Source organism: Ustilaginoidea virens, chromosome 2 (assembly GCF_000687475.1).
Source record: "Ustilaginoidea virens chromosome 2, complete sequence".
NCBI classification, from domain to species: domain Eukaryota; kingdom Fungi; phylum Ascomycota; class Sordariomycetes; order Hypocreales; family Clavicipitaceae; genus Ustilaginoidea; species Ustilaginoidea virens.
The window spans coordinates 786,617-814,116 of NC_057317.1; the positions used below are offsets into that span (position 1 = coordinate 786,617).

General features: G+C 53.3%; 6 protein-coding genes across 6 annotated transcripts; 5 read left to right on the forward strand and 1 right to left on the reverse strand.

Annotated features, from left to right (window-relative positions):
• Positions 1–991: 991 nt before the first annotated feature.
• On the forward strand, positions 992–2,078 carry UV8b_01991 (uncharacterized protein; the record flags this gene model as incomplete). The annotated part of the gene is made up of 4 exons (XM_043139489.1): positions 992–1,157; positions 1,375–1,485; positions 1,671–1,798; positions 1,875–2,078. The coding sequence occupies 4 exons, from the start codon at positions 992–994 to the stop codon at positions 2,076–2,078; spliced, it is 609 nt and encodes a 202-aa protein (XP_042995423.1).
• A 1,157-nt stretch (positions 2,079–3,235) lies between these two features.
• On the forward strand, positions 3,236–5,314 carry UV8b_01992 (uncharacterized protein; the record flags this gene model as incomplete). Its single annotated transcript, XM_043139490.1, has 1 exon — positions 3,236–5,314. The coding sequence occupies one exon, from the start codon at positions 3,236–3,238 to the stop codon at positions 5,312–5,314; it is 2,079 nt and encodes a 692-aa protein (XP_042995424.1).
• Positions 5,315–6,442: 1,128 nt separating this feature from the next.
• On the reverse strand, positions 6,443–12,367 carry UV8b_01993 (uncharacterized protein; the record flags this gene model as incomplete). The annotated part of the gene is made up of 6 exons (XM_043139491.1): positions 6,443–7,750; positions 7,814–9,282; positions 9,334–9,575; positions 9,625–11,978; positions 12,084–12,211; positions 12,268–12,367. 6 exons carry the CDS (start codon positions 12,365–12,367, stop codon positions 6,443–6,445), a joined length of 5,601 nt encoding a protein of 1,866 aa, XP_042995425.1.
• Positions 12,368–13,050: 683 nt separating this feature from the next.
• On the forward strand, positions 13,051–14,853 carry UV8b_01994 (uncharacterized protein; the record flags this gene model as incomplete). Its single annotated transcript, XM_043139492.1, has 1 exon — positions 13,051–14,853. The coding sequence occupies one exon, from the start codon at positions 13,051–13,053 to the stop codon at positions 14,851–14,853; it is 1,803 nt and encodes a 600-aa protein (XP_042995426.1).
• A 4,003-nt stretch (positions 14,854–18,856) lies between these two features.
• On the forward strand, positions 18,857–21,810 carry UV8b_01995 (uncharacterized protein; the record flags this gene model as incomplete). The annotated part of the gene is made up of 2 exons (XM_043139493.1): positions 18,857–19,543; positions 19,609–21,810. The coding sequence occupies 2 exons, from the start codon at positions 18,857–18,859 to the stop codon at positions 21,808–21,810; spliced, it is 2,889 nt and encodes a 962-aa protein (XP_042995427.1).
• A 1,774-nt stretch (positions 21,811–23,584) lies between these two features.
• UV8b_01996 (uncharacterized protein) lies at positions 23,585–27,282 on the forward strand (the record flags this gene model as incomplete). Its single annotated transcript, XM_043139494.1, has 2 exons — positions 23,585–23,697; positions 23,787–27,282. 2 exons carry the CDS (start codon positions 23,585–23,587, stop codon positions 27,280–27,282), a joined length of 3,609 nt encoding a protein of 1,202 aa, XP_042995428.1.
• Between the last annotated feature and the right edge of the window lie 218 nt (positions 27,283–27,500).

A 27,500-nucleotide genomic window follows, 5' to 3' on the forward strand; every position in this document is an offset into this window, starting at 1 on the left:
GCTGCCACCGTCACGGAACAGACCGACCAGACGCCTCCGCTTCCCTCGTGTAAGAAACAACATTGCCGTTGCTCGGGTAGTGGTCCGGGTAGGTGTCCTGGTAGGTGTCCTGGTAGGTGTCCTTTCGACCCTAGCTGGTGAGCGGTCCGTCTCCTTTGTTGCTGCTAGTCATGCTCTCTCTTCCACTTTTTGGTTTTTCTCTTGTTGCACCGCCGGTCGGCTCAGGTGGTCAGCTTCCTGGGCCTCTGGGTCCTGGACAGAAACGTCAACTTCAATGTTGCCTCGCGCCTTGTCCACCCGTGCAACATTCAACATGCAACATGCAACATGCAGCATGAACATGGCATGGCCTTTTGCCCCGTCGTCGTCTCTGCATCCTCGGAAAGGGGCTTGGCACCAGAAAAACTAGCTGCTCCATCGCTGCTCCATCGCTGCGCCGTAACTGCTCCTCCAGCCTTGGGCTTGGTGATGATGTGTGGACCGAGTCCGACTGACTGACGGTCCTGCGTCTCGTCTCGTCTCGCGCAGCTGCATAGTTGCGCACCCGTCTGCTTGGGTCGTCTGCTTCTCGTTTCTAACCTTGCATTCCCACCTCACACGCCCCCCCCCTTCCCTTCTCTCTCCTCTCTTGCTGTGCCAGTGGCCCAGAGCCATTGTTTCCCAAACCCCGATCCCACGATACACTCCCAATCACCCCTTCACCCACAGGCCTCACTGCCGCTATCCCGTCTTTGCCCCTCCCCCTTCTCCCCCAGGGCCAAGGCACTAGACCGCAAAAGTCATATGCAACCGCAATTGTCCGTTGAACGTCACCATTGACGCACCTCTTGCAGCTAAACCGCAAAGATCAGCCCCAAACTACCCGAACCGCTCTCTGCCCTACTCCAACGTGGCCTCGGCCAGTCGGACGCGCAGAACTCCCTCAGACCCCGTCTGTACCAGCCCAAACACCTTTGGCACGGACGCTAGCAGCCGCTGCAGGTAGCCAAATATGTCGGACTCCCCCCAATCTCCTCCAAAGGATGTTGATCAAGGTGCACAGTCGCCAGACGACGAAGGACAAATGAACGACCATCAAGACCCACACTCGGCTGGCGGCACTGCGGGTTATGAGTTCGAGGTAAAGGAGCAGGACAGATGGTTGCCTATAGCCAATGGTAGGTCTGCAATTTTTCCCTTCTCCAAGAGCTGTGTCTCGATTCGTGCCTGTAGCCTGTGGATAAGATCGCTCCATAAGCTTGCTCCTCTCGCCCTGCACCCTCTGTTGGCTACTCATGTCTCGAGACTCACCTTGCGACCCATCTGGAACCTTTTGTTCACCCAAGCCAGATTGCAGCGATGAGCCCGATGCTAATATTCGGAACTTTGCCCCAGTCGCAAGAATTATGAAAAACGCCTTGCCAGACAATGCCAAAATCGCCAAAGAGGCCAAAGAGTGTATGCAAGAGTGTGTAAGCGAGTTTATCTCCTTCATCACCAGTGAAGGTGAGTCGTGATCCATCTGCCTTCTTTTCTTGGCCCCCCTCCCCTCCACCCACCTGGCAAAGATTGCCAAAAAAAAAAAAAATTAAGAAAGATGTCATCAGTTTCCCCAATTTCCTGGGCGTCGGGTCTTTTCACACCTGTCATTTGTCTGTTTGCTGACATGATTCATTTACCTACCCTGTTAGCCTCCGAGAAGTGCCAACAGGAGAAGAGGAAAACGGTCAACGGTGAAGATATTCTCTTTGCAATGACCTCGCTTGGATTCGAGAATTATGCAGAAGCCCTGAAAGTCTACCTTTCAAAATACCGAGAAGTATGTCACCCGCGGCTCTTTATGAAGCTACCCTAGCCGTCTTGCCATACCAAGTAGACTACTGACGGCCTCGTAGCAACAAAATCAGTCTAACCGAGAGCGCGTCATGGAAAATTCCTGGGGCGGATCTATGCTGCCCGGAGAGAAAGGCGAATCCGCAACCGGGACGGACTTTGCGACTGGTGAAGGCTCGAGTACTGCCGAAGGAGGCGCCGATCCCAACTACATGTATGGGCAACATGCTGGTCACAACGGCGCTGCTGCGGGCGATGGCTATTGATGCTGTCCTTTTTGCTTCAACCCGAGGCGCCCAAATCTTCAATGACAACGCGATGAAATTCATAAAATCACCAACCACAGATGCATGCCATGCCATGTCATTCATGCCACAACATCCTGCCTTGCAAACTCGGGTTACATGCCAACTCGCACCTGGCTCGCCACAGCATCTTTTCTTGTAATATGGAATACTGCTCTTTGTTTACTGGCAAATGTTTGGGGATAAAAGAAAAAAACAAATCAGGCCATGTCTACGGCGAAAATGGAGTCAATATATCGGTATTCAGCCCAATCGATACAAGGTCTGCAGCAGATCCTACTCAGCAGCGAGAATCTCTTGTTGAAGATGATGAAATTTCCCGGCGTAATTACTAGGCAACTATTTTCGTCTTGGTATATGCGAATGGTGTTTCGATACAAGTCTTGAAGCCTTGAGTATGGGGGCACACATTGAGTACATGCTGGGAAGGTCCCGGAAGGGGCATGAGGTGGAAGAAAACCGCAGACGTTCCGAAAACTAATAATTACGGAATAAAATAAAACCATGGCAATGGCAAGAGCTTTTAGGCCATAGTTTGGATTCTTCACAGCGTGATGTTCTTCACAGCATGATGTCATGTTTTGCCATAAACCTCGGTTTTATAATGATCCAACTTTGCGCATCTCTTCTTGATCTACAGAGTGTTTGTTAATCGCCTAAACTACAAGGTAGCTATGCACTAATATTCGTTTGCCAGCCGCCTAAGACGGCGGTAGGCATAATAGCTGGTAGCCAAGACAACATATGGGGTCGCCTTTCGGCCTCTGCTTTTGTCCAAGGTCGAACTGGCGACAGCACGTGCGCGGCCCCACTTATTGCCAGGCGAAGAAAGAAAATCCGGATCGAAAAAAAAAATTCACAATCAAACGGTACTCTCCAAACGCAATACGGAGTACAACATTGTTATTCGCCGCCTCGCACCTCCTCGCACCTCCTCGCACCTCCTCGCGTAGATTAGATTTATCCTTGAATTCATCGATAGATGCTCGCTATTGCAAGATTGCGGGGAATGCTTCTCTATTTCCTACCATGAGTTCACGCTAGCGTAACATCCAACAGCTCCCACTTCGGCATCTCCGCAACCAAGTCGCATCGACTCATCGCCGTCTTTCATCTTGATGCGACCGTTCACACCGAAATCCAGGCTCCTACCTGGCCCGGCCTCGAAGAAAAGCGTCACGCCGATTAAGTCTATTCTCAAGCCTGTTTCTGTGCTCGGCAGGCGGACCACGTTGCATGACGGGCTCGACTCCTCGTCACCCGCGCCGGAGAGCCCGACCAAGAGACGCAAGGTGTTTTTCGACGACATCCGAAATGTAACGTACGAGTTCGCGAGCAGAACAATGGATGACGTCAAGCTGGAAGTGCGAATCGCCCTGGAGGACCATCTCCGCGGAAACGACGGCCAGTATGATACGCTCAAGGAAATGTTTGCCAACGACAAGCAAAGCTATCTACCCCCGGTCGTGGGTGAGCAAGACGATACCTTGCGGCCCCATGAACTGCAACTCTATGTCAAGGCTCTCACGAGCTGCATACCGATATTGAAGGGGAAGGAGTGCAACGGCCTGGTGAAGACCATCCTTGATTGTTCCTGGCTCGGACGAGATGCCGTCTTCGCCAAGGTCTTTACGCACTTCCTGGCCGCCCTTGTCAGCGCACAAGGGTCCTATCTGGTGCCAGTGCTGTCGATGATGGTTGACAAGTTCCACGACTCCCGACCGTCGACTTGGTCCGTGCCCGATTTCCCACGAGTCAGCCGTGACACGATGCGCGAGAGGCTGCACTCGGCCATCCAGTACCTGCTGCAAATGTTTCCGTCGTCCGTGGCCGTGCTGGAGACACTGCTCGGCTCCAAGTTTCCCTTTCCGGACGAGTCGATGAGGGTTCACATGGCCTATATTCACAACTTGTTGCAAGTCAAGACCTACGTCCCAGAACTACAGGACGAGGTGCTCGACCTGGTCCTGAACAGAGTCGTCAAGCTCGACTCTCAAATGCAGGTCGACCTAGAGGACCTGGACGACGACGTCGCTGCCGCCGTCATGTATGCGCTGCGCGAGGACCAGCGACAGCCCGAGGCCTGGGAAGACGACAACTCTGACGAAAGCGACACTGAATCGGTTCAAAGCGAGGACGTGGACTACGACCCACAAGCGCACAGGATCAAATCCGTCAAGGAGAGCGTGGAGAAGATGGACGCGATTCTGGACACGCTCTTTGGTGTCTACAGCCCGCACTTTGGGAACCCGGGCTCAGACGAAGCTTTCACCATGTTCACCACTATTCTGCGCGAGTTTGACCAAATCGTCCTGCCGACCTACAAGTCCCGGCACACGCAGTTCCTCATCTTTCACTTTGCGCAGCAGCACGAGCGGCTCACGGACGCGTTTTGCGGCCAGCTGATTGCCACCGCCTTCCAGCCAAACACGCCAAACGTCCTGAAACAAGCCGCGGCGGCCTACCTGGCGAGCTTTGTGGCGCGCGGGGCTCTGGTCCCGGCCAGCCTGGTGCAGACCATATTCGTGCTGCTGCTGCACCATCTGGAGCAGTACAGGAGGAAGTACGAGCCGCTCTGCCGCGGCCCCGACCTCAAGCGCTTCCACCCCTACTACTCCCTTGTCCAGGCCACGCTGTACATATTCTGCTTCAGGTGGCAAGACCTGGTCGTGTCGGCCCCCGAAACGGTGGACGCGGACGATCCGGTCTCGTACATTGGCCAAGACCTGGAATGGGTCGGCACGTCGCGCAAGGACCTGTCGGTGCAGCTGTTTGGCAAGCTCAACCCGCTCAAGGTCTGCGCCCCCGTCATCGTGGAAGAGTTTGCCAAGCTGGCGCACCGCCTCAACCTCATGTACGTCTACCCCCTCGTCGAGAACAACAAGCGGGTCCGGTTGACGCAGTTCCTGTCGTCGACGTACGCGACCGGCGGAGCGCTCCGGGACGCCGGCTACGAGGACCAGGGCGAGGCTTTCCACCAGCTAGACCCGTACTTTCCCTTTGATCCGTACCAGCTGCCGACCAGCAGGCGCTGGCTCGCAGGCGACTATGTCCATTGGAAGGCAGTGCCCGGCCTCAACGAAGAAGAAGAAGAGGAGGAAGACGACGACGACGACGACGACGACGACGACGACGACGATGATGACGTGCTGGTAGAGGAGACTGCGACGGAGAGTGACGGCCACGACTCCAACTGAGCTTTGGCGCCGGGCGATGGTTTTTTTTTTTTTTTTTTGGAGAGAGGCCGGTTTTTTTCTTTCTCCGCCCGGTCTCGGTTGGGGTCTGCTGGTCTTGCTTTGCACTTGGCGTGGCATGCATGCCTATATACCATTTCTTTGAGCGTTTGGCCTTTGTTATTGTCGTTTGCATCCAGCGCGGAGTTGAGAGGAACAGGCGTATGCAATGACGCCGTGGCATTTATGTGCCTGTATATGCATGCATCCGATGTGTTTTTATTTGCAAACTACAGCACCTGTATTTGAGTGGACATGTCGACTTGAGCTTGGTCACGAGAATGAAGACGGAATTCAAGTTTGGAGACGACTCTTTGGCATCGTGGCATTTCAAGACTGACAGAGAGAGAGAGGTTGGGGGTGGTAATGGGCTTTGCCCTGGCCTGTAAGCATGGGGCCGCGGAAAAGTATAATCTAGCATTTTTTGATACTGACACGATGACACGAATTTGACATTTTGGCATTGTTCTAGGCACGGGTTGCTCATCTGCGTCGAGTCTCCCACCCCCTGGGCAAGCATTCCCTTCTTTGCCCTCGTCGCTGCTTCCCCCTGCTGATGCAAAACTCCTCACGACATCCTTTCGTCGCGGGTTTCCGAGGCACGAACAAAAAAAAACCCCCCGCCGTGCCTTTCAGGCGGTGCAAAGCCGTGCCAACGTAAATTGATACCGCGTTTCAGCCAGGCGGTCATGTGCACGGCGGGGAATCGACGAAACGTGTCATGTACTACGGCGGCATATTCGCTCAAAGCGGTGGCGAGGACTGGAGCCACGAGGGATCGAGGTTCGAAGGAAGAGACGGACGGCTTGTTTTCGAATTAAAAAGGGGTTGCTTCCTTGCGGCTGATGTGTGTGCAAAAAACAATCCTTGTCATGCTTTGTGCGGTTGAAAGCTCGTCGTCTACATGGGGCATCCGGTGGCGGGAAAATCACTGCGAATAGACCGGAGAGACGTCGTCTTGATCGCCCATGGCAGGTTGCGCCTTCTCCCAAGAGTAGCACCGGAGCTTGCGCGTCTGTAAATCGGGTAGATCGGTGAGGGGTGGGTGGTGCCTGGTTGCCCGGCGTGGAAAAGACAAACATGTTTCAGCCATCACAGCGCCTTGACCATGGTTCTCTCATCAAACAAGTCTTTCAGCAGCCCATCAATACATGCGTCGCTGTCCAGAGAGCGCATGGCATAGGTAGATTCAAAGGCATAGATGCTCAGTTGCCCGAAAAATGGCCGCAGTACCTTGGCGACAAGTTCATCCTTCCTTTCTAGGTTGACATGGTCGTTGATGCCGCCGGTGCCCAACAGTGGGCGTCGGCACGACTTGCCCGCCGCTACATGCGCTTCGGTTTCGGATGGTAGTGACGCTCCGCCGCAGCTGCCAAGTTCCTCGGAAAGCTCGTCGACTATCGCGACGGGTTGGTACGTGGAGGACCGATAAATCGCTTCAACAGTATCTGTGATGAACAGCCACTCATGCAGCTGAAAGTCGTCCGGAGCAATACAGAGGAGCAGGTCGAGCAACTTGCAAGCCTGCAAGATACCAGTAGTGAGATACGTGTCCGACGCTGTGCTGTGATCAGGCGCAACGACGGATGAGATGGCGGCGTGCATCTCGGCGTTAACCACTGGCCAAAACATGGCCATGTGGATGGGGCTGCTTTTGAGGACCAGCGCACGAAGGACCATGTAGACGTCGGCCCGAGTTGCAGACGATGGGGATGATGTAGAGGTCGCGTTCAGAAGCTCGACCAGCTTATCGAAAATGGCTGGCAGCTCGGCAACAAAATTGTCGTCTGCGGCTGCTAGAATCAAAGTCGCAATACGGCGCAGGTTGAGCTGCATCTTCCTATCGGCTTCCAGTCTTGCCGATGTAGCGCCAACGCCGAACACGATGCCGGCCGTGGTTGGCGGGCTGATTCGGGCGACAATCTCCAGCATCCGATCCTTGTCTGAGAGTATCCAATTCTTCAGCAGCGGCAACCATCCGGTTTTGACCAACTCTAGATTCATTCCGAAGAAGCGGTTGTCATTAAAGGCGTCTGCTACATCTTTCCTCCAGGTCTTGTGGTTGTTCTGGAGTCTTGACAGTTCATGAAACAACCTCAAGGTGTTGAAAGAGAATGTAAGCGGAAAAGATTTCGATCGCAACGTCGGGCCAACCGCATTCGCCGAGATGGTGCTGGCTGCAGAGAGGACACGGTCTGGCTCCAGCAGAATCTTGGGCAGTTTGGGAACCACTGAGGCTAGGACAGAGACAACGTCGTCAGGGCCTTCCATCACCATGGCTTGACGCGTGGAGCCTTCGGGTTTGCTCGGCCTTTCCGGTGCATCATATGCAACTGTCGACTCCGTGAAATTCAGGGGTCGCGTGGTGAATAGAGCAGCCAATAGTCGCAGGAACAGGTCCTAAATTCAGTGTCAATTCTACTGCAGTACAAGGCTTGGAGAGGGCTTGTGACCAGAACCTACGCCCAACTCGCGGCGCATGCGCCTCTGTTCACCAAAGTTGGTATTGTCCACCTTCTCGCCCAAAATACCGGCAAATTCCAAGAGGCCAGGCAGTATTTGACGGTGAGGGAACGGGTTGCTGAGAATGTCCTTGAGAAATGCCACGCAGTCTGACCAAATCTCATCCATGGCGTCGTCCTCCAAGGATCGGCTGTATTCGACGAGAAATAAGACGAGGTCAGAATCTTGCAGCGAGATGGTCAGTGTAGATTTTCGTGAGGGGTCCAAAGCACTTGGATTGGTGCGACTGTAAATGGAGTTGAACAAGGCAGGAACACAATGCCGTGGACGACAAGCATCGAGTGAGGACAAGAAGTTGAGCACTTGGATCTTCCCAGACTCTGTTCCCCAAGCTCGCCAAATATCAATTACTGTCTCCAAACATTCCAAAATCTCCGCGGTAAAGAGGTGCTCCATCAACCTTCGGGCACGATTCCTCATGCGCAAGGATGTATAGCTGAAGGATGCGGACGACACAGCATCTTGCTTCTTGGAGTCTCCTCCCTGACCCCAAGACCAAATTCTGTAACAGATCCGCATGGCGTCTTGGAAGGCCAAGTGAACCGTTAGCCGATCGTTTGCTGTTGCGCTTCGAGATTGAGGGCCCTCAGACTGAAAGACGCCCGAAACCATGCTTCCAAACAGAGACTGTGGTTGCTCTGGGCCTTTCATCACCTGATCGTGGGCTTCTTCGGCAAGCAGTCGATCATGTGCGAATGCGAGAACCTGTTCCAAGCCGTTCAAGAGATAAATCAAAGTCGACTCAGGAGTATTTCCGGTAGCAGTCTTGTCAGCTGTCTCAGAACCGAATTTGTCACGGAGGGTTACAAAGGTAGAGTCGATGTGATTACAGAGTGTCTCAACGAGAGGAATGGCAACTTGGAAGATGCTTTGAGAATAGAGAGCAATCACGTTGCTCAAAAAGGTTATCCAACTGTCGAGCACCGGTTGACTATTTGGTGAGCTAAGCGCGGTTTGTAGGCATCCCAGCAGAGAAGCCGGCATTGCAAGCGGTGCAGGCCGCGCCTCATTGATTGTGGGCGACGATGGCCCCGCTCGGGTGCTGTCAGTGCTGGGAAGCTGTCCGTCAGGGATCTGCAATGTTTGGCCCTCATGGAAGGCCACGTCTCGGAGTTTGAGAGCATCGTAAACGGCGTCAAGAAGTAGTACCTGAACATAAGGATTAGATGGCACGATAGATGTCGAGAGTCTATCGATAAGAATGATATCCAACTCCAGGCCAGATAGCGAAGTAGTGGCAAATCGGCTTGACAAGAACTGATGAAGCATAGTTAAAGCGTATGACTGTAATCGAGACGCGCGTTCCTCCAACTCGATGGTGGCAAGTCGCGGAAGTTCTCCAACAATGCATCTCATGCAAACCCGGATAAAGAAATCTTGCAACGTCATTTCGTCGTCTTCCGGCCCGCCTACATTAGGTCACCAATAAAATCATCTCAGAGGAGCCAAGGCCAACATACCTCGAATATGGGCCAAACTTCCATTGAATGCTACATATTTTGACGCTATAATGGCCCGCGACACGTCACCTGAGCATTGAAGAACATTGTGCAATGTGCGCAGGTAGTAGAGACACAGATCCAGATCATCGTCCTCGGTGAACTCGGTATGGCAAGGGCTGATTTTGTCGTTGGCTCGTTGCATCGTGGTATCGTTAAGAAAGGGTAACTGCGCCAATTTGACTACGAACAAGATGAAAAGCCTGACGATATTAGTGCACACGTAATGGGATGCGAAACGGGTAATGTTACCTATCAAGACCAATAGTGCTGTTCAGCCATGATTTAACCATCATATATGACTGGGTTCTGTCGTCAAGCAGGGCGTCCAAAACTAGAAATGTTGGTCGACCAAGCATCACTTGGTAGTGGTCCATCCCGGACAGCCGAAGGGCACATCGCGGATCGAACGGCTGAGCCTTGGAGGCCCTGCGCTCAGAGGAGGCATCCTGAAGAGTGTGCGACCACAGGACGCCAAACGTTCGTGCATCTTCAGCATAATAGCTTGACCCCTGAGGATCCGAGCCCCATCGAACCAAGATGGCTGAGAGCGCAGCTTCAATGTCGTGACCAGCAAGTGTAAGTGCGGTCTGCAGCTGCCATAGGCATCGTACAGTTTCGACATGGTACTTGGGTTCCGAAGCTGACAGATAAGACCACGAATGACGAACAAACGGGGTAACAAGGTCTGAAAGTCGGCCATTGTCAATTCTTTTTGCGGCGTGTAGTTGTATTAAACACTGCAATAGGGACGAGAAGTAGGGAAAAGGCATTGGTGCATTTTCGGTCAGCTTGTCATGAACGTAAGTCACCAGTCTCTCGACGTTCAGCTTGTAACTTGCAGGCGTTTTGGACAAAATCAAACACAAAATTCGAACGCGGGTGGTGATATCACATGAGGAGATGATCTCTGTCGATATATCATCGCAGGTGTTTTTGACAGCCATGTCCAGTAGCATTTCTCCTGCCTCAACTGCTGTCAATGGCGGCACTGAAGACTCTAAATTACCCTGTTCTTGGACATAAAAAGTACGAATCTTTTTCAAGACTTCCATGTCTGAGGGGGGTATTGGGTCCGTGGAATCGCTCTTATCGCCGCTGTCTTCAGGACGTTGAGGGAAAGCTCGATCTGGAACCAAATCTAGAAGAGAGACAATAACGGCGAGAACCTCTTCTCCGAGTAAAGTGGACTCAGTTTCTGTCAAGGACGTCTTGGTAGATCGATCTTTAAAGCCATCCAGCATGCACAGTGCAGCCAGACATGCCAGTGGGGTGTGAGTTGTTATCATTTCCTCCTCTCGGATATTGAAATTTGAGATGACGAAACTGATCAAGTCAAGTATTTCCCTACGGCCCTCAGCATTCAGACTGCCGGGGCCGATGGCCTTCTCAAGCAAGCTGAGAATCTCTCCGTAGATAAGCCCACTTTCGATGCCGTCAAAAAACACACTTGCACTGCGAAAAACCTCAAGGAAGGCTGACTTGGAGGGGGACTGTGCCCGAAACTTTCGCACGCTACTAACCACGGGAATAAACACCTCCGGTACCACGAGGCCACCTATCTCCCATCTGTCCATCAAAGAGAGGCATATCCTGTAGGGTCGGGCCCTCTCTGCATTGTTTGCGAACGAAGAGTCATTGATCATGTCGAGTAGAGCTCTGGTAAGAGGCTGAAGCCCATACTCCTCGAAGTATGTGGTTCGAGAAGAAGGGTACGCCTGATTCTGCTCGTTTGGATCTCCATCGGACACAGTCACCTCAGGCCCCAACAACCATGCCCACAGGCGGCGATTCAAGCTCATGTCTCTCCTTGTAACGACTCCCACAGCAGCTTTGATCAAAAGCTCGAGGTCAGCGGGTTTGACTCGAGTCTGAAGCACAACGGAATTGAGTGGCAAATGTGAGACGAGAAGATCGAGAAATCCGCGTTGAATCAGTAGGTGTTCATCTGCCAAACCGCTGGCGAAACATCGAACTAAGAGACCAGGTTCGGGGGATGTCACGACATCATACAGCTTCAATTTCGTATCATTACGACCGGTCTCGGAGCTACCGACAGGTCCAAGCGATGGCAGATGGCGCACGAGATAAGCCAAGGCTCCAGACCTACGACCATGGCTGGTAATTGAGGCCAGAAAGAAGCATTGCCAAAAGAAGGCGTCTCCAGAAGTGTGGCTGGCTCCAAGTTCCTCGGTCGGATGAGGTCGTATCGCTTCTTTGAACCGAGTAACTAAGCGCAATGTTCTGTCAAAATCTTCGCTGGTTTCATCTTCTAGGCCTGGAAGCAAGGCGAGAACCAAGGATTTCATGGCGGGGAGAAGAGATCTTGAGTCAAGGTCAAGAAAATAGGTTTCCAAGATATCAAGATACGGTGATCGGACCGAGAGCGAAGCAAATGACAGAGTAGATGCGAGACCAGGAAAATAAAGTGGTAGGTCCCGGGATAGGCCTTCTTTGCCAATGATCGCAAAAATGCAGCTATACACTTCCAAGGCCTTTTGATGAACGCCAGACGGCAGGGCCGGGTTCAAGCATTGCGATAGACATTTAGCCACCATGGCCTTGGCCGGAATCAGGTCGAAAGAAGTCGGCCGGGATTGAAGCGCCTTGTGGAAACTGAGTTAGCTAAATGTACACAAGGGAGGGAAACTGGCGAAGCTTGAGCAACCAAAAACGAAGAGAAAGCGAGAGAAAAAACGGGAATAACATACCTTAAGTAGCTTGTTCAGGAAGGAAATATAGTCGGCCCATTCTTCCAGAGCCGTTTCGAACAGTGACAACGATTTCTCGATGCTTGTCGCATACCTACGGTAAGCTTTGTCCTTTATGGGGATTTCTTCTGTTTTCCGGATCTTAGTACAAAACTTCGAATACGCTCAAGTCTGAGGCACAAACCTCCTCCCAACCGATTCCTCCACTGTCGAGGGATTGGGGAAACTCGACCGGAGCTTTCTGGGGAGCCTGCAATGGCGCCAGATCCCGGATCAAGCGCCATGATGGTGTGACAGAAGCATATGCTATCTTGGGAGCATGTCTTGTCGAACAGCGAGCTCGAACCAATGATTCAACTTGGGTCCCGAAAAAAGGTGACGCGGTTTCGATTGAATTGCTCTCTAAGATTGCGGCTAGTAATGATGGGCTGACTAAATCTGATATACGTTGTCATCAAATTGCCACGGATGTGCCAAATCGGGAACTAGTTAAACCAGGCAGGTGCTGACGGGAGCATCTTACATAGTCACTAGTCTGAACACGTTGCGACACGGTCCTCTGCTGTGAGCCCGCCACGGATTGGCTTGATGCAGTTTTGATGGGCCATGATTGATGGGGTCAATGCAAGCAACCAGACAAGTGCTGGTAAACAAGGGCCGGCCCCACCGGCCACCAGGCCCAGGCCCCAGAGCTCCAGCAACTTCTGGAGACGTCACCACCAACCCCTCCTGAGAAAAGGTTGTCCTGCCCTAAATGGTTTTGTATTGACCTCCAGTCGTCATCGCCCGTTGGGTAGGGGAAGCTCATCGCCATGATTCGGCGGCTTTTTCGACTGATACTCACCGATTGGCCGTGGCCATCCCTCCAGCTCTACCTCACAGTGACAATAGCTCAACCCTCCCTGACGATTGGATTTCGCGGCTGAAATGCGACAACGGGCAGAAATAACTCTCTGGCGTCAAGATCATGAGCACCGATCACACAAGTCCCGCTCGAGTAGAGGAACAGCCTCCGCCGTTGCCTCCCAGGCGGAATGTCAACGCTATGGCAGAGTCCAGAGGCTTGCAAGCCGAAGCCACCACAGCAGTAACCCCAATGGAAATCCAAACGCTATCGTATCCTGACGGATCTCGGGGAACCTTCTCTACACCAGGAATCAGATCCGCACCTAGCCCTATCAGCAGCGGCTATGAATCTCCCGGGTATAAAGCTAGTGTTTCGAATGGAGAGGGGTTCGATGATGCGGCAAGCGTTCTCAGCTTTGCGCCGACGATGCGCCCAGCGGGTGATATCGCTAGCTTGATGGCCGCTGACTTCCACAAGCACAGCCCAGCATGGCAACTGCTGCACTCACAGTCTGCCACTATCAAACCCTTTCAGCACGTTCGTTCTAGCTCTCATGACAAACTTGCTGGCTTCGACCAAGAGTTCCATGACATACCTAAGCAAGACGACCGGAATTTCGAAGAAGAGCAGAGACTATCGCTATGGACTTCGAAGCGAAAACATTACATGATCTTGTCTTCTGCGGGAAAGCCCATATGGAGTCGCCATGGAGATCTCGATCTTATCAACTCCTCTGTTGGCGTCATACAAACAATCATCTCATTCTACGAAGGCGCCAAAAATGCCCTTCAAGGGTTCACGGCTGGCGGCACCAGGTTTGTGGTTTTGACTCGTGGCCCGCTACATTTCATGGCCATTAGCAAACTCGGAGAGAGCGAAGCGCAACTGAGGTCGCAGCTCGATGCACTGTACATGCAAATTCTGTCTACCTTGACCCTGCCGACGTTGAATAACATCTTTGTCCATCGTCCATCGTCGGATCTGCGGAAGCCCCTCCAAGGCACCGAATCGTTGCTGTCGTCATTGGCGGATAGTTTTACCCTTGGATCTGTCTCTACTCTCCTTGGTTCTTTGGAATGTTTAAAATTGCGCAAGTCCGAACGGCACAGCATCAACAACATTTTCCTTAAACTGCGAAGCGAAAAACTTCTCTATGGCCTCATCGTGGCCGGCGGCAGGCTTGTGAGCGTCATTCGGCCGCGGAGGCACTCGTTGCACCCCAGCGACCTATCCTTGGTATTCAATATGCTGTTTGAGTCGGACGGCGTCAAGGGTGGTGGGGGAGAAAGCTGGATACCCATATGTCTGCCAGCATTCAACAATAACGGCTATCTGCACATGTACGTGAGCTTTTTCGAGGATGAGCACCAAAGTGGGACAGAGGATCCGGAGCGAAGCAATCCGGACGCCGCATCTGAAGGAATTGCCATGGTTTTGATAAGCACCGACAAAGAAGGCTTCTTTGATTTGAAGCAAATGCGCGATGGGGTTGCGAAAGCTCTGGCCAAATCCGGTAGCCTGGAGGTGATTCGAAAAGCTTTACGAGCAGGTCGACCTTTGGTGAGACAAGTTGCGCCTGGAAGTCAAATCAGTCATTTCGTATACAAGTCTCGCGCCAACGTCCAATTCTGCATGGCGTCCCTGCAACCCTGGTTCGTCAAGATGGTCGATCGACGAAGACTGATGTCGCTATACCACGAGCTGCATGCCTCGGTACACGCTAAGCACGCGCATCTTAAGGTTCTGCATTGCTCGAGCGAGGAAGCCACGGCTCTGGCATGGATCACGCCGGTTTTTGAATTTTACTGTGCCGGAGGACCCAACATGTCCAGATCGGCCATGACGCAAGGGGCCAACAAGATTATACAGTGGTCAAAGAAGGAGGAACAGCGCATATTTATCATTGGCGGTGGCGTATTTTAGATGCACCGGACGTCGGGAAAATGTTCTCAACTACCTCTTATTCTAAATAAGCTGCGGGCTGCTTCCCCCCCTCCCTTGCTCATTTGCACATTACAAAGTCGTATATCTACATACAATCCACATACATAATTACATAGTATATACATGATGCATTTCATACATGATGTATGCATACAGACATGCCAGCATGCATTCACATAACGGAATTATCCGTAGCGCCGTCAGCTCAGGAGAACTGGCAAGTGGGTTTATGCTTCTGCCGAGACCAGTTAATGCCGCGGTTTCCTTCAGCTTCCAGAACGATGGACGGCAGTAGTCGAAAGTAGCTGTCATGTGTGAGACCGTTGATCTCATGCCTCCTGATATGTATAGGCCAGGCCCTGTACCTAGGTATAGATGTTATATGTCAAGAGGAGGGAGAAGCGCTCTCAACTGAACGTCTCCTGGGTAGAAATGATCTCCGTGCCCAATGCCGTAATTTGTCATTGACACCGGTGCTGCTCAAATTAGAGTTGCTGTCAGCGGAATCAATAGATGACCAGCTATCCTCTCGGGATTGAGCTGGGCGCTGAGGACGGCGTGGGCTGTGCATGGCGCAATGGGCGGGATGCTGTGATGATGATGGCGATGATTGATTGGAATCTGTGGAAGGAGCGCAACCTGCAGGATCCAATAAAGCTTCTGAAAATGGAGCATCAAAGTCCTCGTGGAAGCGAGGACTTCTGATGGACTCGGAGTTCGGAGTCTGAGGCATGGCAAGGTGCAGACTGGGCCGCGTAGACGACATGGCAATACGGCAAGGCAAGGTGATGCGACAGCGAGACGTTGCAACAGCTGGCACGGCGACGGCGGTTTGGTGGGGGTGGCGCTGAGAATTGCAGACGAATCGGATCGGTCACGGACGTGAGATTGATTGGCAGGATCTGGTTGAAGTTTCCGCGGGCAAATATAAGAGGCCGTTGATGAAGAAAAGATGCCAAACCGGGGGGCGCGACTGGAGATGGGGTGGGCGTAAAGCTATACAAAAGGCTGGAGCAGAAGGGGAGGGGTAAAGAGGGGGAAGGGAAGGAAGAGAGAAGACTAAAACCAAGGACAGCCGTCTGGAGTCTGGAGGCGGATGTTTTGTAACTGGAGTGAGCAGTGAAATGAAATTACTTGACCACAATTAGAAGAGAGAATCGGGCATGACAGCCGAAATAAAGACGGGTCGGTCGTTCGCCATCTCCTGGGGCGGGCTGTTTGGGCACGTGGGGGCGCCAAAACATGGGGCGCCAAAACATTGATGGGTCGCCAAAACATGGGTCGGGAGCCAATCACCGACCAAGTTGGACAAGCGCAGGTGCAGGGTTCTTGATGATCGCGTGCAAGCTAGCCTGTAATTGCTGTAGCGGTACTTTGAAAGAGGAAGGAACACGAATCGCTTCTAGACGGGTACCTGAATCCATCGAGCCAATTGAAATTGAAATTGAAATTGAAATTGAAATTGAAATTGAAATTGAAATTGAAATTGAAATTGAAATTGAAATTTTCCCATGCAAGACAAAAGCGCGCGCGTGCCTCTTTTCTTGCCTCCATTCCTCGTCCATTCCTCGCTAGGCTTTGTGCTCTGGAAGTCCGTTGCTCGCCCGGAAGATGAAAAGACTTTTTGTCCTTTACCATCTTGGTCTTTCACCGTTGTACCCGATTCTCACCATCTACTTGTCGGTTAACCTGGATTACAAAAACCTGGATAGCCGGACGTGAAACAGGATACTTCGGGTCGTATAAATTCGACAACTTAGTTAAAGCACTCGAGGCTTTTTCATCGTCGCCACTTCGTATCCATTTGTTCAATACTGCGGCATACTCGCTGACCAACACGTTTAGTGGTGGATAGCAACCCGACCGGCAAGCATCAGGAGGACCGGCGGACCAAGCTTGCCGAATGCGATAGAATTGCTGTTGGACTGTCGCGTCTGGGATCGAGGCCCCGCATAAATAAAAGAGGTTTTTTACTTCTTGGGGTGTAATGAGAGCCCGAGCCCTGATCGAAGTCCTTGGTTTGTAAATCGTAGCCTCGACTACGGCAGGTAGTAGCGCCAATACAAAGCACAAAGAGGCTACGATGCGAAGCGTCATGGCTTTCATCTTGGGCGACGGGTGACGAATCAGACTAACGAGGGGGGAAAAGAAAAGTAAGACTGTTGGCAAGGTCTTAATCCTGGGTCGCTAGCACCGTGATTGTTTCTTTCTGTTTTGCGGGAAAACCGGTCGTCTCTTAAATAGACGAGCGGTGCAATGCATTTGCGGGAATCTATCCTACTATTTCGCTTCTTATGCTACGTATGGCACTTTCCACTTTTTTTTTTATAAAAAAAAAAAAGGAAAAAAAAACCCCTCTTGCTACTTACTATTCCTACTTCTGCTGATGTTGGAATTGGCCGGTGTCGCGCTTTTACCTGTGGAGCGTTAAAACTCGTAATGTTTCAAGTGGCTGTGGTTCTGAGGGCCAAATTGGATGCTGCTCCACATGGAAGATGTAGCGCCGTAGCTTTCAACAACGCCTCATCGACCATGATATCTCGGCCAAAGCTTTTTACGAAGCCATTCAAGGACACGGCGAAGCTGTCGGCCCCACGAGAGCCGGTTCCAGAAGCGCTCATGGACTTCACAGGGGTCCTTGGCACAGATTGGGCCCAAAGCAAACGAAAACGGGGTACCGGCATCAAGGGTCCTGGATGGGGAAAGAGACTGGAACCAGACCATTGGTTGTCAAAGTCAATGCCCTGGGCCCTGAGGCGAGTTTTCCCAAACAGAACTTTGTCACTAGGGCATGATGCATCATGTGACCGCCGACACTTGAGCCAGAAAGGGCAATAGCGACAACCAAAAGTTCCACAAAAACCAGACATCAATTGGATGCGACATGTGACGATGAGCCTAGCGATTCTACAGGACAAGGGTAAGCAGTTGACATCAGCTTAGTAGGTAGCGGCATTGTTGTTAATCTTGACGTCGGGCTAATGGATGGCTGCAAGACTCAGCGGGCTGATGCGTGTTGATGCGTGTTGATGCGGGCCAAGTGAAACACAGTTGAAACTTGAGTTGCATTGCAAAAACGCCTTGGAAACGCATCTGGTTGTTTGATTGCACAGTCCAGACCCAGACCGGTCGACTCTGCCTTCAATCAACTCTTCAGTCAAACGCGACAAACTACAACACAGACAGCAAAGCACAGACAGCACAGCACGACCAGACAACAACAATCTCACTGGCTACGGAGCACTCTTGCCCGCTGTTAAGCTGCTGCGATCCACAGGCCAAGAACCAACGTGCAGCAGACAACGTCCAAAAGTCGTGCCCCCAATTCTCGCCAGCCTTTCTTCAGCTCCTTCCTTCACACCCTGCACCTCGAGCCTCGCAAAACTGCTCGCTTTCCATCCAAGCGAAAGCGTCCAAGCATGACTCTCGACTTCGCGTCTCCCGAGCAACGCACACGGCGCATGAAATCGACGCCAGCTCGTTAAACGAGCCGTTGATGCAGCAACATGGGAGAGCTTGGTGGGAGGATGGTTGATGAAGCAGTCACGGCACCCCGCCAGATGTTGGGCCAACGAGGCCTGTGAGTCAGTGGTGGCTACTCTCTTCTTGGCTTGCTTCGCTGCTGCTACTTCCCCAAGGCTTGGATGTAGCAAGGCGTCCTGAATTTCAAACCGACTGGACCGACAATCGCCTCTCAATACATCTTCTTTCTCTCACTGCTTGTTTGGTCCTGCAGGGGTTTTTTTTTTTTTTTTTTTTTTTTTTTTGGAGGCAGTCATGTCTACCACCATCCGCATGTGATGTCTTGCTGCAAGTCTGCCTCAGCAAAATCATCCGGGAATACAAACGAATCAACTTTGTCGAGGCTTCGACCGTCTTCTTTGTTTCAGTGTGCCACTCGCGTATCTTTCCTTCTTGTTTATCAATTTTGACCTTGAAGGCTTGGAGTTTGCAAGCCACCGAGCTCAAGTCCCGTCTCTCCATGGACGTTGCTAGGCCTCAAATCAAGACTGCGAGCAATGGCTCGCTGCATAATGCCTACAAGACAACCATAATGATTCCCACTGGAGCCCTCCCTCGGGGCCATATTGCCGCTCAAAGACGGCCTCTCCGAAATCTCAGCCAGAATTCCATTTTGTTATCCACTACCGGACTTCCAACAGGTCTGATGAAGACGACCACGGAAACTGGGGGTTTGGCAGCCTTGTCAACGGCCACGCCGGCAGCATACTATCAACCTCCCGTATTACGACCGGATATCGTTGCCGGGACTCCTCCGCCAAGATACACCCCCAAAAAGTACGAAGATTGCTATTACGCTGATGATTCCAGGCCTTTCCGCTCATACAGAGACACGACTTCCGAGATCATCTCTCTCTACGGATATGACAATCACGGGTTTTACATGGGCTCTGCTTCTCCATTACCAGATGGAAATGCCCAGAGGTCGAGCTCCATCACCACCAACGGTTCCCGTCAGTTGTCTTGCCAGAAATCTTCGGCGGCTTTTCCAGGCCATATCAGCTCGGCTGGGCTGCAACGACCACGATCCCCATTTCCATATCCGACACGGCTCAAGAGGCCAGGGGTGCGGCCAGCTTCCCCTGCCTTGGCTGAAAACGGTTGGATTGATTACAGTAGAATGGTTGAGCTTGACCATGTTTCACAAGTGCGTCTTGCCCTTGACCACCAGACCTGTTACGCAGACCGCTTGGGCTAACGATCCGCTATCAGAGAACTGTCCACGGCTCCTACAGACCAAGCTGTAGGAACTCGTCTCGTCGGCAGCCACCCTTGTCCCTCAGGTCTGACATGAACTACTCCACTACGTCGCTGCCTTCAAGAACGTCTCCAGGCGCGTATCTTCCTATGACGAGAACGCGCAGGCCCAGAACACCGAGCTCCTCACAATCCGGAGCCAGCGGGCGTGGACTCTTTGAGAGGCACGCCAGGTTTCCATTTGATCGTGGGACAAGATCCCCCAGTTTGACTTCCATTGTCGGCATGTATCAGAGACCTGGTACTTCTAGAGGTTCCAGACCATCGACCCAAACAGTTGGCCAGTTTTATTATGACTACAGCGAGGACTTTGAGAAGCCAACTGCATCTGTTCATGAGGCAGATCAAAGACCTGCGATGGACAACACACACCAATACGATGACCGTGAGCGGAATCATCATTCCACTCCTATAAAAGGCCCAGAATCACACATTACCAACATGGCAAAGTACAAGGCGTCAGGCGGTCGGTATGACGCTTGCCTTCAATCTCAGGTATCCGCGGAGGAAGAGGGGCACGAAACTGCGTCTGTGGACGGCCCAGGAAGCTCCGACGGCTCGAATGAAACTCCTCATCTTGATCTGCTCTCCATCCGGAGGCTGTCTCAGTCTGCTCCGCCAGATACGAAGAAGCATCTCAGGGACTCGGCCTGTCAGCCTCTTGGGGTAGACCTGAGAGCTTCTATCCATCAGATAAGGTTTTCAAGGTCAAGTCAAACCTCGCAAGATCTTCTCAGTGGAGCGGCTGGCGACAACTTGTCCAGCGGTGTCACCAACCGGGATGGAATGGGGGCAATGCGATGCACACTTGATCCAACGCTACCAGATTTTGCATCCATCTTCTCCTCGTTTGACAAGCTGGCAAAGTCACCTTGCTTCAGCCGAATTGGGCGCCGATCTAGCCAGCTAGATGACGCTGAGAATACTTTTACCTCTGTGCACGATATCAGCCGAGAGACTAAGCATCGTAACCTGGGATCTGTACATGAAGTGTTTACGGGTGACGACCACGGGGTAGAGCTCGTCCAAGAGGGCAAGTTGGAGGGCGACGAGCGGGAGTTTGATATCTTGTCGCCTGAACCGATCTCTCCTGTGCAGGAACTAAAAGTGAAGAATAGCATCCCACGTTTGATGAAGGCGTTGCCACCATTACCTTCCGATTCACTTCGAGTCCAGAAACCGAGCCCCGGCGTCGTGCAAGAATCGCCGCCGCAATCAGCTACAATGGACCATGACCGCGGCTGTCACGGCCAAAAACTTCATCAGGAAGCAGATTTTCTATTAGAGGAACGGGACAGGAACCGCAACAGCCAATGCAGCCCATCCAAGTTCAGGGTCAGAGTTAAGCCATCTCTTTCGCCAGCCAGAGCTCCCTGCAGTGTCGAATGCTCGGGCCAACAGACTTGTTCACCAGAGTGTCCGCTGCCAGCAAGCAATCCGGAAAGGCCAAGACTCAGGCTGAAGCTTTCCCGCCGTCAGCTCCAAAGAAACCGGTTCGCCGTCGGGGAGGCATTTGCGATGAACAATCGTCTTAAACAGTGCAACTCACTAGCCGATCTGGCTGTATACTCGGAAGCAGTCACCAAGACGAGCAACAAGGGCGGCACAATATCCGGTGACAGCAAGCTTGAACCCAACCCTCAGGTTCCCTCAGGCTGCCAAGACAAAAATGTCGATGATGGGCTCGAAAACTCGGCTGGGGCATCCCCGGATCCTTCGGATCCCTTCAATATACCTTATCCTACATCCCCCGAAAGCAAACCGGGGACAAAAGAATCCATTTCGTCGTCCAATAAAGATACTCTTGTTCAGCGTCTAAGCAGCAGCTCGGATACGACGCCTTATCAAGAAGGCGGCATTCGCAAAAAGATGTCCTTGTTTCGGTTGCGAATTGCCGAGTCCTTGGCTACGAATGCGGCCAAGAAAACCGGCAACGTTGAAGGGTTGCAGCGCAGCCGCAGCCACTTGTCCATGAGTATGACTTGGAAGGAGTCGGAAGTAAATCTTGATCACTTGACCAGTGGTACAGCAAGGGGCCGTAATGGAAAGTCAGATTGGATGACAAGCCGCCTAAAGCGTTGGGCAACGGATGCCAAACGAGCAGTACGTTCTTATGTGAGGCGCACTTTGGATCGATCGCCGCGATGGAGCGAATAAGAGAAGAGGAGTTTGTTTATTCGATGAAGACTGTATTGATATTGAGCGTCCGGATGAGGGCGTTGCATCAGTTTATCCTAGTAATAAGCGGGGAGCTTAAGAAAACGATATTAGATAATGGAAGAAAGTATGCTCAACACCGGCAGCACCGCTTTGCGTTTGTGAAGGAGCTGTTATTTATTGATTCATTTTTTTTTAGATACAACTTGGGCCCTCCCGTGAACTCCCAGTTACGCGGCCCAAATACAGGCGAAGCAAGCAAAAGTGGAATGAGTCGAAAAGAAAGAGAAGGGAAGAAGTTTGAGCCGTCGATTCGAACGTGTCTGCATGACACATGGCAGGTAGGACTACGATGACTTGTGACCAGACATGGCTGGATGCGTGGTCTGCGGATTCGAGAACTGCAAGTTCGGATTCATGATGGGCGTGATGGAAGGGCGTGATGGAAGGGCGTCCATGCCGACCGTACGGGGTTGAGGAAGAGGTCACCAGCTACGGATTACCAGCTCTTCACGCGGTGCTTAACAGGAATATACACGTTTTGAGTCCGTTTGTCGTTATGATGCCCAGCCAGGATTTTTACGGGAAAGCAGCTACTGTAGACGGAGTAGTCACGGCTACGTACGGTGCCGGAGAGCTGATGCGCCTTCAGGGCGGAGATGCAACGCCGTGCTTCGGCAGAGCAAGCCTACTCCACATCCATCTCGCCGGAAAGGCTGGTCTGGGTGACCGGTCGCAGGCCATTTGCCCGGGCGCCCGGGGAGGAGGGGGGATTGTTATCAACCCTGCGAAATGGTGCGGATTTGGTCCGATGAGGCGTCGAGGGGTTTGCTAAAGAGAATGCATGACGGCAGCATTCATGGTGGAGGTGTCATGGGCACGCGACGACTGCTTTTCCTGGAAAGAACAGAACGGAACAGAACAGCGTCTGGCAGCGCTGGAAATCAAGCTTTGCACATGCAGCACCCAGACGGAACTCGCATACCGTCATCGACCGCTCAACGTAGTCCCAGGGGAAAGCCGAGGTTGTCGGTCACATCATTCTCGACTCATGTCGGGGCCGGCGCGTGAGCGGTCCTCGGTGCCGCGCATGACGGGGTGGAAGTGTGACCCCGGAGATGATTGAATGAAAGTACGGTTCTTTTCCTGAATTCTTCATCTGAGAGGTGAGGTGACGAGGTGGCGAGGCGGATGACGAGAACAAGAGGCTGAAAAAGTCTGGTTGGTCAGCACCGAGTCAGGCACAAGCGTGCTAAGCCTTCCGGCGCCTGCCGTTAACATCATGCTAGGTCTGGTCAACTGCCTCCAAGTTCTCGCTACTTCCCTGAGTGGGGCCAGCTACCTCTGCGAGTCTGCGCCATGGCCGATCCATAGCAGTACACGACATCTACACCATGGTACCAGACTTGTGCATTTACAACCCACCCCACTGTAGTCACCTCACTGGCTTGACAATCCTGGCAAACCTTGGTGATATCACCACTTACTCAGGTCGTCCTCGGTGTCTTTTTTTTTTTCTGCTTCGGGCTTTGGGCTTTGGACTTTGGGTCTTTGAGCATTCGCCGTTTAACCTCTGCGCCATCCAGATCTTCGATTCGACTTTGCGGCCGCGCTCGCCTTCCACCCTCGCTCCTTGTTCCAATCCAATCACCTTGTCGAGAACCAACCCACGGACAGCCGAACCAATTCGGCCGTTGAGCTTGACTCAAGGCCGGTCTGATGCTCGCATAATTGCCATTAATCCCTCTGGCTCCTCTTGAGCCTCCAGTCCAGCATGGATACTGCCTTGACGCAAGAACGACGGTCCGCTGTCGAAAACCCGCCGTCGATTCACAACGCACCAGGCCGCCGTGCTTTCCACAAGCTTCCCGACGAGATAATCGAACAGTACGCCGTTTCGCCGTTTCGTTGCCCTTGAAAGACCAGGGCCTGCCCATGAGCTGCGCTGCTTGCTGACACATGACACGCGGCATTAGCATCCTGCTTGAGACGGACCCCAACGGCTTCGCTTCCTTAATCTTGCTCAACGCAAAATGGAGGGCCACGTCCCAACGACCTCATCTCTACGCTCATCACCTAAGCCAATGTCCATCATACGCCGCGTCACACCCTCCTATTCCTCCTGCCGACGATGAACATCTACCGCTGCTGCGCCGCCTTTTTGCTCGTGAGGTCAAACGAAACCTCTTCGAGGCCTATCTTCGGCCGAAACGTACCTTGGTCAAACTGGTCTCCAACTCAATCAGCTCGTCCTCCTGTCCAGGAGGAGAAGGGATGCAATTCAGCTTCTCACCCCGGGGCAAGCACGTCCTGGCATACAATTCGTCAAGGATCCATGTCCTTGCCGTCTACGGCCCCTCGGTCCAGGTCAAACGCGAGTTCAAGATTCAACGCCGGCCGCTGTCCGCATGCGTTACCGACGACGCCACCATCCTGGCTGTCCTTTCCAACGAGTTGCAGGTCGACGTCTACGATTTGCGAGCATCGCCACCTCGCCGCAAGCAATCTCTGATATTGGATAACTCACCTCGGACGATAGCCATTTCAGCTTGTGGCACGGTCCTTGCCGCCGCTTATGACGGGGGCATCGAGGTATCTGCCCTGGATGCTTCCGCTCTGCCAACCCAGAAGAGGGCTGTCAAATGCGACGCAGTGGATGCCTTGGCATTTTCACCCGACGGGACCCAGCTTCTGGGCACCACCGTCCACTCTTCTCCTCCGAGCACGGTCGTGCTCACAGCCCCGTACTACGATCCCGGCAATCAGATGCTGGCCGAGGACCTCAGCGCAATGTGGACCACGTCCATCCTGTTTCCGAATACGAGTCGCGACTGCAGCCATGCCACATGGTTGCACGATGGCGAACGGGGCGAGCCCGAGTGGACTTTTACCTACGACCGTTGCTTTGAAACCTTCCGGGCTGTCCGGCTGGACGACCTACGCAACGGGACCACTTATTTCACCGGTCCCATACCGAGAGCGGCTTCGCAGACCAAGCTTGTTCCTTGCACACTGCCAGCAGCCACCACCACCACCACCACCACCACCCGAGGTGGCCTCGTATCGGCGGGGTTCCAAGGCAGGGACATCTGGATATACGGTGTGCCCGAGGACTTGGACGCCGTACCGGAAGCTTCATCCGCAAGCCGCAGCGCCGCTTCATCGAACATATCAGGGCTAGCCAGACACGGCAGCACTAGGAGCTGCTTGTCTCGACACGCTTCTTCGTCGAAAGCCCACGACATCGATGAAGAGCAGGTCCCTCACTGGCAGGTGCTATGTGACAAGGCACGAAACAACCTGGTTGCTGGTGTCAGAGTCATCGAGCTTGGTGGGGTCAGCGGCGTCAAATGGGTCCAACAGTCTGAAGACTCGGCTTCTTCTCATGAGCAATTGGTGGTCACTGCTACTGGTGTGGTGAGCCCAGGGCTTGCGTCGGACAAGGAGGACATGGACTTTGTAGACGGCGGCCGCATCGCTGTTCTGGATTTCGATTACGGCATCTTGGATGGGGAGACGGTCGAGGTGACGATTGAAGTCGGAGCCGACAACGTGGAGCCTCTTGAAGAGGAACGACGCGACTTGGAAACCGACGTTGCCATTGTTCGACGACGAACTGTCGCCCAGAAACGAAGAGGCAGTGCTGTGACTGTTCAAGCAGCTACAATGGCCGGTGAACATGGCCCGCTTGCCCCCGCGCTTCCGGCGAACGACGATGGTGACGACGACCCTCTCGTTCCCAGAATGATCGGACAGCACCCCGTGTACCGCTCAGGCGCGCCGCCTCCAGAATCGGAACCCGAGGATTCTGCTGCCATCGAAGAGCAGGAAGCTTTGGACGCGCCGTATGCTCACTCCAGTCCTCGGTCAAACACCACTCTGCGCCGGGCAGCCACAGCCGCGGCCGTGAACAGACGTCTGAATCCCCGCACGGCTGACGGGCGACTAATTGAATACAGACGCGCAGACGGCCGTGCGGAGCATCCCCACGAAAGCGATGCCGATAACTGGGTGCCTCCCCCGCCGCCATACCAGAAGGATGATCCTGGGGATCTGCCGGCTTTTCTGCGAGGCCCTTCCGTGGCTCCTGTGCCTAACACGATCTTTTCACCCATCCCCCCTATTGCTCCCCCTGCGGGAGAGACGCCAAGCTTCTCTCTCACCTGGGCATTGCATCAGCCTGATCAGGCCAAGGGGAATGGGATGCAGTGCAGGCGCGCTCATCAGCGCACGGCAAGCGACTCTACCACCGTTAGTAGACAAAGGATGATGACCGACATGCCGCGCCCGAGATCCACTCCATCCGTTCACTCCATGCAGGTGGATGACATTTATGATATCACGCCTCAAGGCTCTCCCCGCATGCCAATTTGTCAGCCAACTGGGTCGACTTGGTGTACGGAAACTGGAGCAGTTCCCCAGTCGGGCTGTGGTGAACCTCCCTCTTCGGCCGTGTTGAGCGGGGCGGGTCTCGCTGCTGCTCCGTTGAACCCTGGTTCCAGCGCAGGCGGAGTCCCGGCTTTGCATTTGCCGATGCCCGATGCTTCTTGTCTGGCTCTGGCTCTGGAGCCTGCTGCTGCCGAGGGCGGAGCAAACGCTGGGCTGCTGTCGCATGCTCCAACATGGCCGAGACAACTTGCCGAAGCGTCGGACAGTACGACACCACCTCGGCACGGGCTTCTCTACACGGCTACGCTACCAAATGTGACTTTGAACGATGCAGCAGCAGCAGCAGCAGCAGCAGCAGCAGCATCATCATCATCATCATCGGCTGCCCTTCCACCAGCCCCGAGCTCTAGCCAGGTTGCCAGCTTGAACAAGAGGATCAGTCAAGGCAATCCTCGACGATTGTCAGGCAACATCCTGAACCCCAGCCTATGGACGGATCAAGGGCGCAGCGTGACGGAACCCGAGCGAATACGAACCCCGCGTGACGGGGGGTCCACGGCGCCGATGCGGAGACGAGGGCCTTTGGATGCCTCACTTATACTTTCGACATCAGAACACGACCGGCCGCTCATAATCAGCACGCCCACCGGAGTCAGCGGCTCCCGCGACCCACCCATGGGAGAGAAACTCGCCACGGGCGCGGAAACGGCCATCCTTGCGCCGACGCCACGACGCCCGCGGCCCAACCGTCTCCTGGGACCCGGAGGCGCGGCAGAGCAGCTGGAGTACATGTGCGGCAACCAGCCCGCCCCGGCGCCGCTCCCTCCCCACATGCGCGCAAGCGCCAACGCGCTACCGATGTGGATGCGGACGCCTTCCAACTCGTCTCGGCGGACGGCGAGCAGCGCGCACCGGCGTCGCAGCCGGGCGGAACGGAGCGCCATCAAGAACATCAAGGACGCGAAGCTGAGGGGGTGGACGAGGAAGAGGGCCAAGAACAAGGAGCCCGGTGCTGATGGCGGCGGGTGGGTTGACGTGCGCGCGCCAGCTCAACAGAGGACGGGTAAATGCGTCATGATGTGATTGATTTACACGAAGCGAGTTGACTGTTGTTCATTATATTGCTTCTATCTGCTTATTGTTCTGCGTGGAGAGACTGATTACACGAAACGATTTCATTGTTGCGTCATTATAATGTCTTTTTATTGATTTAGTTTTTGAGCGGAGATTGATTTTATTTGAAGCGATTCTTCACGCTGTTCATTGTAATAATTTCATGGCACAGATTAATTCACGCGAAG